Source organism: Sturnus vulgaris, chromosome 14 (genome assembly GCF_052056855.1).
Source record: "Sturnus vulgaris isolate bStuVul1 chromosome 14, bStuVul1.hap1, whole genome shotgun sequence".
Classification (NCBI taxonomy): domain Eukaryota; kingdom Metazoa; phylum Chordata; class Aves; order Passeriformes; family Sturnidae; genus Sturnus; species Sturnus vulgaris.
Window position 1 is genome coordinate 15131516 of NC_142256.1, and position 17594 is coordinate 15149109.

The following is a 17594-nucleotide window of genomic DNA, read 5'->3' on the forward strand; positions in this document are numbered from 1 at the left end:
TTTGTTCACCCGAACTTGGACTGAGACCAGAAAGATGTTTTGACCTACTAATTAAACAAACCTGAGGTGCTGATAACTTTCTTCAGAACTAAACTGTGTCAGGTTTGAGCAGGTGACATGTAGGTCTGAGCATATCCAGAGATATTTTTGTCTAGTTATGTAATTCTATGCATTTTCTGTGTTACAAGTCTTAAATACTCTTGCAAGAGGCAGCATTATAACACAGTTCAAAATATAATAAATAAATAAACACAATATAATAAATAAATATAATATAATAAACCAAAATGTTTTTTTGCCTTGGCACAAACCCCACTTTTAAAATAATTTACCTTTTCTAGATATGTGTAACTCCATATTTTACCATCTGCCCATGTTCTGGAAACGATGTTCCCACTTGGATCATACTCCATTTTCTCAGTCCAGGTTCCTCTTTGGATATAGGTGACTAATCCAGAATGTGAATAAGTGATATTGACCTCATTGTACTTGCTGATGGGGGACCATAAAATGGGGCGTCCTATCTGGTCATACATAATTCGAAGAGTGAATTTTCGATGATCATCATAAATCTTCCCTGTTCTGGTTACATGGTCGAAGTCAATGGAGAGCAGGTTTCTGTTGTGGGTCTAAACACAAAGGTACAGTACAGTAAGAACACAATGCATCCTAAGTACACCTGACACAGACATATCTGTTTCAGCCCTGATCAAAGTGAGCAATGGTTTAACATTTTGAGTTGGGCCTTACCGAAGAAAAGAAAACAGAAAAGATTCAGATGAGAAACAGAAGGACCAAAAAGAAAATTGTTCCTTGCATTCACTGTTACTACATTTGGCATTACAGGATGTTTCCATGTGCTAAACCCTCACCTCTGCTTTCACCTTTTCCTGAATTTTTCTTCGTTCTTCTCAACTGTGGATGAAATTCTTGATTCCAGCCAAAGATGTGTAGTTACGCCCACAAACTAAGAAAGATCTACGATTTCACATCCTCTACTGGGCTCTGTTAACATTGACAGGTCAGCTTCTGCTCTGGGACAGCCTTCATAGCCCAGGTCACATCCTGGTGCTGCAAAGGGCAGAGCTGTGCTTACAGCTCCTGCAGACCCTGCTCACCAGTGTCCTCATGCTTCCTCACAAAACCACCTCACTCCCAGACTCCTGAAAGCCAGCAGCAGCCGTGCCTGGTACTGGCTATACTCCTCACTGCAGCCCTCATCACATCTGGGACCAGCAACTCTGTGTCTGGCAGGTGGAACACAGCCCAATGCTCAGTTTGAAATCAAGTTCAAAACTGACTCAGATTCATGAAGACAAAATACATTTATCCAGTGCTATCATCATCTGCCTCCTTAGATCATTCAGTCACTGGGAGATCTCTGTTAAACACCATTTAAATCAGATATATAATTTAGGGAACCATAAAATATTGTTCATTGACATGTCATTTTCAGATCAATGCTCAATGTGCTTGTTGCATTAATCTACCACATTTTATCTGATCATTCTATTCCCATGATTAACTTCCTTACAGCACAGACAGACAATGCCAGTGCAGGTGTCAAGCACAGAGCACGACTCAGTGCTTGCTCCTCTCTGAGACCTGGAGGCACAACCACGAAGTAAATGGTTAATAAGCCCTGGTTAAAAATTCAAGATGTAATTAGAATGAACATTTCTTTTTTGTTCCTCTTTCTGTTTTTAGATACAAAATAATCTGAGAATCCAGAAGGAGCAGGTGTTCTTTCTTCAACTACTATTTCTGGAGTTTTATATACACACATATCTAACTTTAATAGTGTTCATTTACAATAGCTGTAAAGTACCTATATACTCCTGTAGACTGCTGTAACTACTATAATTTATGCCCTAATGATAGTTAAGGAGACCAAGTAAAATGTGATGCTCAGTTCAACTACATTTGCTTGTATACAGACTGATGGTTTAAGTTTAATATAATATATTTTTTACCAAACTTCTTAAAATTTCTGAAAAAAACAAAAACCTCTTGGTGGCAAATAACTGAAAAGCAAGCAGGAGATATACCCTATGTCATATTAATTCAAGTTCTATGTACATGTTTAATGTTCTTATTGCTATTACTATCATTGTAGAATGCAGTTAGGAGAAAGAAGAGCCTTGAATATAAATGGCTTGCAATCTGAATTTCAGAGACTATACAACAAATAAGAACGAAAACCAAACGGAGGCAGAATTAGCAGTGAAGTGGAAAACAGCAGTAATTGAAAACTCACAGAGTTAAAATAAGGTTAAAATACTTCCCTTATATTGCACATTTTATGTCTCATTTGTTTACTTTCTTATATTAAAGTTAACACCCTTCTCAAGGCAAGACAGGACCATAAATGGGTAAGAGGACTCATCTCAATGTTGCTATTGACAAGCTGATTTCAAATCCCAGTGGCTTCATGAAATGACTCCTCCACAATACATAAACCATAGTAATGAGACCCCTAAGAGTGGCCAGAACTTGTGTTCTGCTATGAGCCAGGGAAAACTGGTTTCTGAAAGCAATGTCAGGTTGGAATACCAGCTAATGAAAATAGGGAGAAAATTCAGCTGACTTCAATAATGTTAGAAGTATATAAAAAGATGTATCTATTCTATGTTTTAAAAACATTTGTTGACTCTACTTCCATTAGTTTTTTAGCCAGAAATTTTGCAGTGTAAGTATCACATAAACATGCACTTCTTTTGATTTCATGTCCAAGCATACCCTGTCTACCCTGCTTGATTTTTAAGTCAGATGAGAAAATTGCATTCTTTCCTTGTCTATGTTTTGATTTGAGCCAATGCAAATTCATACATCCTGGCAGAGGACTTGGTCCCATCTTTAGAATTTGCTGTAAGACTGGTAAATAAAGGGAGATAATTTGGTAAGTGCAATAATGAACGTGGCTGTCGAAGCCTGTGTCTGCAGGACTTTTGAACTGAGGCCAGTGAGTTATTTCTGTTGTTGTTATTAAAAAAAAAAAACAACAAACAAAACAAAAATAAGTAAGACTAGCCAAGCATTCAATTTTCAATTTTGTAGACATTTCGTTATAAAACCTGGACTGCACCCAATGCCACGTTCCTCAAGTTATGCAAAAGTCAGGAGGGAGCAGAGCTGCATTCTAATCAGTGTATTAATATGCATCATGCTCATCAGATTTAACAGCAGTCTTTGCTTCATTTTTAGAAGTCAATTAAAGTAGCAGTTCAATTGATAAAAAAGAAGTCTTGCTAGATTAAGATTGATGTTAAAATGCCTGATTGTACATAGATTTATTATTAATATAAAATGCATACATGCCCACAGACTGTTTTATATACGTTCAGGAAGCACTGGGGCAAGCAGTTGTTCACTTAAAGGAAACCCATGGTTAATTTCTGTTTCTCACATTGATTTAGACCCTGAGATAAAGTTAGATGACTGTTCCAGCATTTCAGTTAACTTACTCACTTCTGTCCTATTTCCAGAGCAGGGAATTCACACCATGCACAAATCCAGTTTTTTAAAACCCAATGTTTCCAGCATTATTCAGAATATGCTAACAGTGGCCTCTTTCTAAAACTGGAAATAACACTAATAGAGTGACACGCTTTCAAGATGGTTGCTAATTGCTATTAGAATTTTAAAAAGTTAGGACTAGGCAGAGAAGGAAAACCTTTATTCTCTTTCTTCTCTTCAAGTAGGTCATCCTTTATCTCATCCCCAGCTACCTGCCTTCTAATTTATACCTTTTAGCAGTCAAAGCCGTTTGTTTCACTGATGGTATCAGGGCTGATTTCTAAGTAACATCTTTATACCTGATTTCTATGCTTTTTTTTTTTTCTTTCTCAGAAAACTTTTCCATTGTGCCAGGTTTTTTTTCTTTAACTGAGGGCTCCTGCAAGTTTGTTCATTTCCATTGAGATCTGCTACAGTCCCCAGAGCTTTTCTTTACATATATTTTCAAAATTCAGCATAGTTCTTTCTGCCCTACATTGCAAGCTTTCTAACAGGCTTCCTATTATGCCAGGCATGGCATATTAAGTGTTTAAATACTTTCTTTTCAAAATATAACTCACTGAAAGTTCTCAGAAGGTCTGTTCAGAATCTCATCCAGCATAATGACTTTCAATAATGCTATTTTTTTTCCCAGCAGTACTCAAGGATCTGTCCACACTAAGTCCTAAATCCATTTCATTATTTGAAAGAGAAAAGAGAGCTCTCTCTGGCTAGACTCTTTGCTCTTCCAGGTCCTTCCATCTCCACTGACTCCCCATTCCACCAGCATACCATGCAGGTATCTCAGTGCTAAAGATGAACTCCAGGATCCAAATATTTCTGCTATTCTCCAAAGTCTTTCTTCATGATATTACCAGCCTAAGTAGTACATCTGTCATTTTCTCTTGTGCCTATTTACATGGTGTCGCCTTTGTGCAGAATACAATTGGACTTGACTTTCTTAGAGGTCTTTTAAAATATAAATGATTCTATGATTCTAACATTTCTCCTCCTTTCCACTCTAAAATCCTCCTTTTAGAGGAACCTGTGCTATCCTACCAAGTTCCTTCCAGCCTTGCCCTGACAGCTCTCAGAGCAACAGGCCCAGAGCTCAGTACAGCCAAAGGAGTCAGTACAGTCAGGACTGCAATACAGGCTTGTCCTTCTGAGCAGGCAGGGACAATTCCTAAGTCCTCTTGATCTTGGATAGGTATAAAAAGGCACAGCTTACAGAAATAAGAATGCAATGTTCAAGAGCTGTGTTGCTAGTGTGTACTTTTAGAAGGACAAAGAGTAAAAGACGTCAGCGTATCAGAATTATTCTTATGCTCGTCTTTCGCCTTCCATCCTCTCTCTGAATGAAGGTGAATGGAGAGTAGGAATAAATTAGTGGTTTTGTCAACCAACAGCCTATTCCAGAGGTAGGTCAATGAGTTGACCTCTGGATACCTTCAGTGTTGCAATATTTCAGTGAACATCTTATGCCTCCAGCCAGAATGCATGTAATCCTGACCACTTTGTGAATCTGCTTTTAATTTTTTTTTCCAGGCAGTGCTAAAGATCACATAGAAACAAATGAAAATGCAAAAGAAACTTCAATCAATTTCAGCAACAGAAAATACAAACTGCCTAATGACGAAACTCTGCAAGATGAAGTAGTAGTATTAAACAGAATTGTAATGAACAACTAGTCCCTGGCAATGTAAGCAAAATAGATGACTGACTACATCCTTTCTGTTTACAATCATATTACATAAGATTCTTGTAGAAAAATGTGCCATACTGTTATTTAAGCACGAAGTTACACAGAAAGCCTCCAACTGAGTAGACAACATGAGCCAAGGAAACCACAATTTGGATCCTGCCATCTTAACATGTTTGTCATGGTGCCAAATTCAGCTACCTCCCCAGGCTGGGCTATGAGGCCTCACACCAATTAAGAGAGGAATGATGCAGAAGGTGGGCAAGAAGAACTCAAGAAGCTTTTGCCCCCTTGCAAGATCCTAAAAAGTAACTGTGACTGTCAAATCTGAACAATGCCCTTTGAAACAGGTGTTTTACATACAGTAAATGATCTGGCCCAGTCTGGTCAGATCTTCCAAGTCTTCCATTTTTGGTTGAGAAGTTGAAAAGCAAACAGATGGTACACTTACAAAAAATATGTAGTATCTCATAATCAAAATGAGATGGTTTTGATTTCGGTGGTTTTGACAATCCAGAGATTTTAATAACCATCTCTGTATTTTCAGAGCTATTTTTCAGGTCTTCAGACAGAATTCCTATCCAGAAAGGTTGTAGTCAATAACACAATATTTTAGGACCAAATTCCCAGTTGTACTATTGGTACAGGCATTTTAAGTGGTGTTCATGTGAAAACCAGAACTGATTTAATAAAAAACCTGTTTAGCAAAGTAGCAATCTCTTTGAGCCATGGTGTTACGTAATTAAATGGTAAATGTTGACCATCTGTCATTGTACTCACAGGTAAAAATAAACCAACAATGCAATGTTAAAGCAAGCATTTCTTGGAGCCATGGTGTAACCCAGCCAGAGAGAGTTGGAGGTTTGAGAGCATGTGGCAGAGGGAGAATTAATACACAGCCTGTCTGCATACACAGGGAGGCTCTACATCGGTCTGAGTCGAAGGAAACACAGAAGCCAGGACAGCCAAAGTGTGTCCTGCAAGACCCTCTGCTCTGGGCAGCAGCTGCCACCTCTCAGCTCCCCCAGAAGAAAGAGGGTTGATAGATCTGAGAGGCATTTTGCCTCCAACTTTGCTGCTGTGCAAGAGTAACGATGCACTGTCCTTTGCTCACAGTTTCTTCCAAAGCCATAATTAAGTTCTTAGTTGAAAAAGAAGAGGAAGAAAAGAAGTAATTATGCCTTGAGGTCAAATCTTACCATCAAAATCAAACAGAGATCAAACATCCCTGAGACTGTTGGAGTAGTTTGGTTTTGAAATTCATAGCTAGGGTGCACCACTGATGCAAAATTTTCATTCTTACAAAGTATAACATTTCAACATGATTTTAGTTCAATGATTTTCAAAGGGAACACTGCACTTACACAGGAGGTAGCCTTACCCTTAGCCTTCTCTCAAATGTGGAGATATTGCCTTTGGTCTGTTCCCTCCTTTGCCTCCATTCAATGAGATTTGAGTTATGCTCTCCAGGAAGGGAGATATTGCACTTCCCTAATGTGGGGCTGACAACCCCTGCTAGAATGTGAGGTTCCGTGTTAAGCGTGATTTCCATTCCACTGGCAAAGGTGACTCTCAGAGACCCATCTGGGCTGACCCGGTAGATGTTCTGTGTGTTATCTGTCAAAAAACAACAAAAATCAGGGAACAGAGAGAAGTTCAGATCTCCAGATTTATAAACCAAATGTTAGGCACAACAGGGCTCAGTTTGTAACCCAGGGAGGTTACAGACAGCTGAACACCAACTACAGTGTGAATTTTGCAAGCTGTAACCTCCAGGCCTTCCTAAGTCTGAAGAGCTTTTTATTGCATTTGGCCTGATGATTTCCATTGTGAAGGTTTCCTGCAGCAGGAAAATTTTTGAAGAAGAATTTTTGCTTTCAGCTGAAAAGTATGTGAAACCATAAGCTGAGTACTGACTGCTGATATTGTGATGATCTTAGCATGTTGCAGATCCCAACAGGAAAACGTACTGCTTTGAACAACTGCAAGAGTATCTGCGGTCAAACAAGAAAGCTGTTTTCCAAATATCTAGGATGACAGCAGTCTCCTATTCTGTCCCTTTTCCCTTTGTCACTGTACAAAAAGCTCATCCTCTTCCCCATTAGCAGCAGGACCCTGGGTTGAGGCACAGGGATGATCAGCTACAAGGCTGAAGCCTGGTGCAACAGACCAATTGGGAAGTGACTATTAGCAGAAAAATCAATGGATCAGCAGTGGTGGCACAGTGAGCAGCTCCAGAGGCTCAGGATGTGCCACAGAGGGCTGTTAAGGGACCTGGGGTGACCCAACACAGCCTGCCTCTCCTCCCCAAAACTACTAGAAATATGTGGAGGTCTCCACTGAGAGTATATGAAGCTGGAGCTCTTTTCCCCTTGCCTGGGCAGTGCAATTCCTCCTCTGCAGGCACAGCTGTACCACACTGTCTGGCATCTGCTCAGGCTGGGATATGGAGGTTCCTGCAGCCCAGCTGCCACGGGGAACTCCAACATTAGTTTAGTGCTAACATACAAAACAAAAGTATCACCCTTACAGTGAGACTGAACACACTCCAGCTAGGGAGTATCCAAAGCACCCTTTTTTTAAAGCTAGTCCACATGGAAGTAACTGGTCCAGCTCTTGAGATGTGAATACAAGGAAAATAGTAGGGTGTGCCAGAAAGTAAAGATAATTGGATGTACGGATATCACACCTGACTGGCTCTTCACAGGGTGCTTTGTGCTAGTTTCTCAGAGATACGTAAACATGTAAATTATATGAACTTATATGACACATACAATAATAACTAGAGCTGTTGATTTCTGGCACTGCCTGTTGTGTTGCAAGCACTTTCCTGAGATAAACTTTGATAATCTACCAACATTGAAGATTTTCAGATTTAAGGACAGACCGATCAGGCACCAGACAACACAGGTAGCAGATAGAGTCACTTGGACAAAGCCTAACAGGTGACAAAAAATATAATTCTTCCTATTTATGCAGTGTTGTCTCTACCACATAATAGTAAAGAAGAATGAGGGGTATCTTGTGAGATTAATTCTTCCTAGTTTTTCCTTATAGATCAAAACTTGAGAAAAAGAAAAGTTCTGTGATGTGCTCAGCTACAAAGCTTTTCTCTAGCAGACCTAGAAAGACATCAGAGAGCTATTTCCCAGCACCTGCTCTCTCAAAGCCTGAGCAATCCATTGACAACAAAAAAACCCAACCAGGACAAAAGACCCCAGACCAATTAAACTGTGTAAACCCAGAATTCTGGTGATAAATCTGCAAAATATGGAGGAGGACAGTGGAGCACTTCCATTAGGCAAAAAGCTTTTTTTTTTTTTTAGATATATGATATTACCAGGGAAATCTGTGGTGTCTACAGGGGTTGAGTCAAAATCTAATCCCCAAGGCGGCCACCAGCAGAGGTGGGCCATGTTCTCCCCTTTACTACAAGTGCTGTACCACAGAAGTCAGAAAGAATACACAGCATTGTCCAAACAAGGTATTTTAGTGCTAAAATGTCAGTGAAACCTGTCATTCTTCTGGGAAGTATTTCTTAGAATAACAAAGCTCAGTGTATTACAGGTTAGTCCAAGTCCTCCAAATACTGAAGCAGAGAGTAGCATGTAAAGGTTGGAGACATCAGAGATTTCAATAATTCGATTTTATTCATGGGATTCTTCTAGGAGAAGAAGAATTCACTTGTGGCTTGTTTCTAACTGGTAGCCAAGGAGAACTGTAGCTGTTTGTGCTGAAGCAAGGAAGAAACAAATGAACTAATTCTAAGGTCTTTTTTTTCTTGGGCAACAGTTAAGAATGCAGTAATGTCTAGGGCTCAAAACACAGTGATTAGGGAAGAAAAAACAGAAATGCTTTTATTACCTTGTTTTAAAGTATATATTGTAGAGGTAGCTGAGAAGTTTGTGGCTGTGATCACATTCTCCCTGTTTGAAGTATCAAGTTCCACTTGTGTCAGTTTTTCAACATTGCTGTGGAAGCTGCTGACTTCCCCTGTTGGGAAGGTTGCATTAGTCAGGTGGCCGTCGGAGTCATACCTGCAAAATGATGTTAAAGAGCCATGAAAATACACCACTACTGTTGTGCAGATACTCCTAAAAGCAGAAAAAATAGTGAATAAAGTAGGAAGCATTTTCAACACTGTAAGTAAAAAAGTAAGAACTGGTCTATTTAGTCACTCAAAATGCATTCAGTACCTAGCTTGAATTCCTGCTTGGAGTCTTTTTCAGTGGTGCTGGATCAAATACAACTGGGAATACTATGAGATGCTACCTACATCACTCAGCCTCTGCCTGAGGGTTCTGTGCTGCTCACAGCTGGCTGGGGCTTCCCCAGTGGGCTGCGATGCAGGAACAAGGCCACTGGAGGTCACTCGTAGTCAGGCATCCAACTCACCCCTAAAACGGCATTTTCATACCATAAGATTACATAAAACCAGCTCTTACCTTCTGCAACACTTAAAAGCTGCCTTTTGTCATAGATGTGTGAAGCAAATAATATGAGTGGTGAATGTAAAAAGGGGACCTAAAGCGTAACAACAGTGAAAAAATTAGATTGAAATCTGCAGGAAATAAGTTGCTTACACGGGTTTTGCTCTTGTGCTTCATTTCCCATGGGTTTACTTAAACCAGCAGGAAATTCTCACCTAGAATCTAGAGTACCACATTTCAGTTCACCTAAACTGCATCAGTGCTAAAGAAATTCTTGTCGCTCAAGGTACTTGATTGTGAATCGGGCCATGTTACCAAAAAGTCAATAATTAATTCCAGAGCTCTGGAGCAGAATTTCTAATGGGTTTTTTCATTTCTACCAACGTATTTCTTCTTTCTGATGGTTCACATGGAAACTAGCACATAACATTGCTTGGTGTTTGATATTGTTTCATAATAATGCCTCACATCTTAAAAATCTTATTGATGCTGACATGTTTTTATTCACGTAAGACAACTCACTGATATTGCAGAGTATTTGCATGAGGAAAACCAACTCATGTTCATAAAACAGAAACTTAATGTGCAGGTATGAAAGCATAATTAAATTTTCATGTTTTGTTAGCTGTCTCTTCTCACAGACCAAACTGGTATATCAGCAGGCAGAAATGCACTGCCACCAATGAAGCTATTCCAATTCACATCAGTAGATGATCTGCCTTTGTCCTTCTCTTTCAGGTATCGGCATAATTTCTTTAGGATCTTTATTTGACTCTAATCAGTCAGAGAAAATCCGTACGTCACAAGAAGTACTGGTGAAAAAATATTTGGATTTTTTTGTCTTCCCCTCAACATAAAGAAAGAAAAACAGAGCAGCTGTTCTTTTCCAATTAAACACTAGAGAATGAACTACAGAACATCTTGTGTTTTTTTGACAAATAAGTTAAAATTAATCAAACGTTAAATTCAAAATAATCTCTCTTCTTTTCACCTCTCACTGCCCTTCTATAAATTGTGTGACTTATTTACATTCTCCCCTTATGCCGGATCTGTGCAAGCTGACTGGGTGCCACAGGCAGCGATTAAAATTGACTCAGATCACTACTTTCCATCATTAGAAAACTCCACGAACATCAGGCAGTTATATTTCATTTACTGCTTGATCAAACAGGTATGACAGCTTGGTAGGTTATTTGGATTTGCTACTGTACCAAAGAAAATCCCCCCAAACTGCATTTTTAAGGTGCAAATGCAGCCGCTTTACTGCAATGTACTTGTGCTCAAGATCCGGGATCCATCTTCATTAAGGAGTTCACAGTCTCACTGCTGATAGTGCTGCTGCTGAGATACAAAACTCCCTGTCTAGCTGAAAATGGGATAAACTGTTCCTGGCTGGCTGGCCAGATAGGTGCTGACTTGTAATGAGACCCAAGCACATGCCAGAGGCCTCTCACTCGTGTAGATGGTCCCACTGACTTCAAGAACATGCAGAAGAGTGCCTCAGTATTGATTCTACAGCATGATCATCTAAAGGGTTTTTTTTCCTTCCAGATTACTCCAAGAAACTCAGCCCTCTGAGGACAGGTTCTGTCACCTTCCACATGATGAATAGCAGCACACTGAGACTCAGCTCCTGCAATGTCCTACCCATACTAATGGGGGTGGAATCATGACATATTTCTTAATGGTAATTTGGGGCTCAGTTATGCCACTGTTAATCATGTCAGTGACCATTTAATCATGCAAATAATTGCATTGATTTCAGTACTCACATGAGGAAGTGCTCACCAGTATTTTGAAATGCTCACATGGGGATATTGCTTCACAATCCATTTGCATTTCTATGTGTAGCACAGTTAAGAGTTATATAATTTCAAAACGGAAGCAGTCTAATTAATTTTTTTCAGAGAGTTGTTTCTTGCAGGTATTTTCTTGTCCTTGATTTAATAGAGGCCCAGTGCTTCCCCTCCTCTTTTACAGCTTTAATGACACAATATTAAAAGAAATATAGATGACTTAAAATTGTACATTAGCTATAATTGTATGCAAGAGCTCTTTCAGCACTTCAATTCCATCAGATTAGAGCAGATGGATGACAAGTACTTTTGTAGGTGGTTTTCTACCTCTTAATAATTTCTCTCTGCAAGTGATTCTGACATACAGGTAGATGTTCTGAACAGGTCATTATCTTTGCTCATATTCCCAAGTATGTGTGATATGTGTTAAACAAACTCATCCCTATTCAGCTTGACAGTGCCATGGGTTGAACTTTTGGATGTGAATGCAAATCTAGCTTAAGCACAGAAGATGATTTCAAGCAATTTGAATGTTGCTCTTAATTTCAATGCTACATTCTCATAGTGCTCACAAGCAATTCATATATATAAGTAAACCCTTCCAAGAATTCTAATTTTCAAACTGAAATTGGCTGTCAGTACAGAATGTGACCTCCCTGGAAAACAGTATCTGGGTAAAAGATAACTAAGGCCATCACAGCCCATGGACCTATTCATGGCAGCAGGTGAGCAGCATCCCCTGAAAGCACAACTATTCAGTAGAGAGGTGATTAGAACCCACTGCCCCTCTGCCTGGAGCAGATCAGGTGACATTCTGTGCTTCAGCCATTGAGGAACTTGTAATGTACTATGAACATGATTTAAGATACTGGGTTGAGTATAAGTAATAATGATATGATTTTATTTAATTGACATTATTTAATTTTGTTGCTGTTTTTGTAATGCTAAAGTTAATTTTCCCTGACTGATGTAGGCTGGCAGGAGTGTGTGGTCATGCAAAACCTGGACAGTGTTACCCAGCCTGTAGTTAAAGCTGGGCAAGTATGTAAAACTGTTTAATTTAGCAAAATTTCTTTGTGTTAATCATATACATAACATTAATCCTCACAAGTCACAGGTTCTTCTTCATGAATAAATTTCTACTACATACAGTGGGAAGCACTTGCAAGCAGGTAAAGTTCTTTAAAAGATCTTTCAGCATTTGAGCTGTACTTTAAAACGAGGAACAAGCAATAGTTGTGTGAAATGGTTTATGCTCAATGTCAGTGGGACAGAGTAAGAATGCCAGGACAGAAAGGCACATGACTAAAAATAATCTGTTCTCCCATGCTCTAACTATCAAGGCCCTGCTACAGGGCCTGCTGTTCAGCATTTTAATAGACATAACTTGGAGCTACTGTAAAGGGTCTTTGAAAGTGTCATTGGCCTGTGGCCTGGACTGACACCATCATCAAGTGGGGATAGAAATGGCTAATTCTCAGCACTGAAATTATTAAAAAGAAGCATACATACATTTACAGTCAGTTCTGTTTATAAAAGGTGACTCTGCTCAGTGTTTGAACAGCACCAAGGTAACAGCGAGCTTTGTGCTGTTGCAAGAGAGTTTAAATCTCCATCAATGGATGTTTGATAATGAAAACCGAACCAGGAAGATCCTGTATGCTTTTGTTTTTCCATGTACTGTAAAAAAGGCCCTCTCTAATGTCTTATACTTATGCCCACCCTATTAATTTAGTCTTTGGCAGAATAATAGAGAACATGATGAACAAACATCCTGTTGAATAAAAAACCCCACATACCAGGCAGCGTTTTCTCTGCTTTTATCCTACTTTCATTTGAATAAATTATAATTCCAAAAACCTGTAAAGATAGATTTAACTACCTCTCCAGGTGGCTCAGGCAGTAACTCACTTCTTATCAATGTGTTTTTTGTTCCAATCTCACAGTCTGGATGGTTTTAATTTTAGCTTTTGACCATGAATTCCTATGGTCCATAGGAAACAGGTACTATTATCCTCCTTGAGGACTCTGAACTAGGAACATGATTTCCATCCAGCACTTGCTGCATCCTCAAACAGGGATTATGACAATCAATTACAAATAATGAGAAATCCTGAAACAACACACCACTTTATAAATCAAAAATGAACTTTCTCTTGGGTTGTTCTTTCTCTGGGACCAGATTGGGATGTTCTGACTCCATCTCTAACTGCCTCTCTTTTTTTGAAGTTCTGTCAATGGTCTTGTTTATGAAGCCTTTCCTACTTCCCTTATTTACAGCCATTTGCTATCACATATCCTTTTGCTATTATTATATATCTTCCTCCCCTGCTGATAAAGACAAGCTCACTCTTGTCTTTGAATATTCCTTCCACTGAGATTCTCAATTTCCTTTGCAACACTCCCTTCTCTGATGAGTGTGCTAATTTTCCCCTTTTTGCCCTCCTCAAGAATTTTGCAAATTCCTGATTCATGTAACAACTTGCCTGTACCACTTAAGTTGCAAAAAAAAATCTCAGATTTTCATTTAGAGAAACAGATTCACAACACGAAAGTGCAAATGAAGTGCAATTTCAGGCAATTTTTGCTGTACTTAACAGGCACTGTGCATAGAGCTTTTACATACGACAGGTTTAGGCACATGAGAAACAGCAGTACTTCATTTTAAAAGCTTGTGCAACAGCACTGCTTCTCCTGTCTCACACAGTGTTAGTAGCAGGGTGTCTTTTTTAAATGACTAGAACTGTCTAAAAAAGTTTCAGTGCTCGCTTAAAATAGGGTTCCTTGCACCAGGCATTAATGTCGTGGACTTACTCGTACACAGTTGTCCATCCGTTTTCATCACTCTTGGTTGCTAAAAGCCCTGTATTTCCAGGATATGTCATCAGGGCCAGGTTGTAGCCTTGGGCATAGACCCTTTTCAGAACCCCATTGCTGCTTATGGTGAGCCAGTAGACCTGGCCCCCTGGCACCACGACCCACAAGGGCAGCCCACTTGTGTCCCTGCGGATGTGAACCGAGTTCCCATTGCTGCTGGTGATGGTGCCAACATCCCCCTCCCCGCTGTAGGAGAAATTGTAGATGTAGTCCCTGGTGATGAGGTTGAGGGTGTGCAGGTGGGTGCCGTTGATGGTGAACTGGTAGAGCTCCTGGTCGGCGGGCGAGGCGATCTCGTACAGGTTGGTGTCGCTGAGGTGAGCCTTGTTCTGGCTCACGGCGCGGATGCGCACGTTGCCCAGGTCTGCCACGTACAGTGTGTCATTGGGAGACACTGCTAGGGAAGAAGGGGCTTTCAGCTTTGCATCTTTGGCATATCCACCATCACCTGAAGGAGAAATGGTAATTTTAGCAATCTCAAATGTCCTTGTTTAAGCTGATCCCCTAAGCCTGACACACTGCTTCTCCTCAGTATCATTTACAGGTCAATAAAACAATATCCTCTTCCAACTAATTAAATCCCTATTATCTAAGGTTGGTGCAATTCTAAATTAGACTCAATGGAGACAAACAGGAATATAAATTATCTAATTCACAGCATTTTCGCTGAGTCTCAAACCCTGCTGTTCAGGAAAGCTTTAATGCAGAACTGTGAAAGAAAAGATCTGAAGTTTCATCCCCTACTTACTGTCTGTTGGCATGTTGTTAAAGTAGAATTGAGTTGTAAACAAAAAGAAAATAAACACAGTAATTCAGCTAAAATGACACTGCAAGAAAGATTAGTTTATACTTACTAAAAACTCAACACTACAGGAAAACAAAATCAGAACAGTAGTCAAAAAGTGCCTTGAGAAACAATCCCTTTCAGTATCTCTTTGACAATTTACTTGGTTTGTGTCATTTAAGGTTTCAAAACGATTTTTGCATTATCATGGACTGTATGTGTCTATCAAAATGAGCTTACATGAGCAAGATTTTCTGTAACTAGCAAGAAAGCATATTACACCTCACTCTCAGGGATAACCACATTACTGTGTATATTGCTCTCCTTCTCCTGACTGAGACATGAAATTGCTGGAGTGTTTGAGTATACCCTATGCTTCCTTGGAAATGGAAAAATCACTGGATCTTTCTGCCAAGCTAACCCTGCCTTTCACCAAACCAGGCTGACATAATCATTAGACTTGCCACATTTTTTTTCATTTTTCTCTCAGCACTGAGAGCAGTTTTCCTCAATAGGAATCCTGTCCAGGATTCTGTTCCTCACTGTCTTCCTGCAGCCACCACTAGAGCTTGTAGCACTTGGCAGTGCACAGGAGGCTCTGATTGTCATTACAATGCTCGGTCAGCAATCCACCTTTTTCAGAAGACCATTTGCATTTTTTCCTCTCTGTTCTCGACATACTTAATGTTTTCTTGTCAGTAATTAACCTTTTACTTGAAATGAGAGGCTTAAGAATTATGATGACATTATTATGGAGCTGAACATGGCGGTTTGTAGAGATGTCAAGATGGCAACATACTGCACACCTCTGTATGGGAATGCTGCCCTTTGTCACATTATGTTTTCATGAAATAAAAGAGCCACACTTTGTTTTGGTGCATGCAGGGGAGAGTGGCTGTGCTGCTGAGAACGCCCAGCAGTGCATTGCAGGCCTGGCACTGGCTGCTCCAGTTTAAAACACACAAAGAAAAAGAAATTTTGCACAGTATATGTTTGCACCATTTTGCTGGTGGTGCAGCATGACATGAGTGATGAGGAGGCATAAGCTGGTGTTCTGCACTTGATACGAAACCCCTTGACACTCTTCTTGCTGAGCAGGGCTGCCTGCTCCAGTAGCATTTAGGTAAAACTTGGTACCATCTTCAACAGGGCAAATGCAACTGCCACAGCAAGACAAACTTGGAACTAATTCTGAACAGTGTATAATCACTGTATCAAAAGAAAAAGCTAGGACCATCCCGAAGTTCTGTTCCCGAAGTGGCAACAGAAGACTCACATCTCAGAAGTCAATGGAAAAAATTCACAAAGATCTAGTGATAAGCTTTTGGGCTTTCCAAGGAAAATGAATCACTGCTTGTCTCTCCTTCCCCTTGTCGCTTTGCTGATCTGCAGTTTTATCAGAAAATCTCAACAGATAACAGACAGGAAATAACAAGCATTCCCTCACCTGAAAAACAATCACAATTAGGATCAATCTTGCAGTCACAATCTGACGGGGCTCCAGCAATGACAGAAATTTCACCATTGGTTGTGACCTGCTGGATGCGGTTGATTTTCCTCTCATCCGTCTCTGCGATGTAGAGGATTCCGCTGTGGGACACGGCGATGGCCCGGGCTGACTCCAGGGTGGAATGGATGGCCACCTTGCTCACCAGGAAGTGGTCGATGCCGGGCACCTGGCAGTGAATGGGGCGCCCCGCAATAATCCGCACACGCCGGTTCTCAGAGATCTGCAGGACAATGTTGTTGTCCAGGACATACAGTGAATTGTCCAGAGGGTTCACTGTGAGGTCTGTTGGCCACTCTAACCGCACCTGGAAAAAATAATAAGGGGAAAGCACGGGAAAAAAAGGGAAAAAAATGATTAAGGCAGTATGGCAGTTTTATTCAGCCATCTCTCATCACATCAGCAAGACACTTGGCAGATTCTCTCAGCACTGCTTCTCTAATACCTTTAATTAGGTTTGGAACAAATTTCAACAAGCATACTCTTTTCTGAGGTCCCACTCCAATGTGGAACAAGATTTGATTTGAAAAGTAATTTAGCACCCTCTGAGAGGTATTTGCACAAGTCCATTAAAGTGGGAACTTTATTATACCTATGCAGTCTTGCAAATAAAAACACACTTCATGTCATGCAACATCAGCCAGAAAATTTTCTAGGTCTGAATGTTATTGTTTCAAGGTTGCAGTCAGTGCTGGCAGAGTAGAAAACAGTGAGAGGTTGTCAATGTCATAACACTTTAATTGCCTGTTAGCACAAAAGGAAAATGACATACCAGAAGAGTAGGACACATTTCCACTATTTATTTACTAAGCAAGAAACGTTAATAAGACTTATATGCCACAAGAAATATAAGCTTAATACTTTGTAACAAAATAATACGCCAATATATCTTACTTTGTATGATAATGTAGCCAAGCCTAATTATTTATAATGATTTTGCTTTGTGAACTCATTATTTCCATCATGGATTAAGTAAATTTGTCATACTTAAGGGTAGCTTTTT

At 39.9% G+C, this 17594-nt stretch overlaps 1 protein-coding gene across 4 annotated transcripts in view; it reads right to left on the minus strand.

Moving 5' to 3' along the window:
* TENM1 (teneurin transmembrane protein 1) overlaps positions 1-17594 on the minus strand; it is a 318181-nt gene that overhangs the window by 13256 nt on the left and 287331 nt on the right. For all 4 annotated transcript variants that reach the window (XM_088173259.1, XM_088173258.1, XM_014886212.2 and 1 more), the window contains 5 exons: positions 16532-16898; positions 14238-14748; positions 9062-9234; positions 6579-6814; positions 333-629 (listed from right to left, as the gene is read on the minus strand). In XM_088173259.1, the coding sequence (XP_088029385.1) occupies positions 333-629; positions 6579-6814; positions 9062-9234; positions 14238-14748; positions 16532-16898 (1584 nt within the window). The remainder of the gene's footprint in view (positions 1-332; positions 630-6578; positions 6815-9061; positions 9235-14237; positions 14749-16531; positions 16899-17594) is intronic.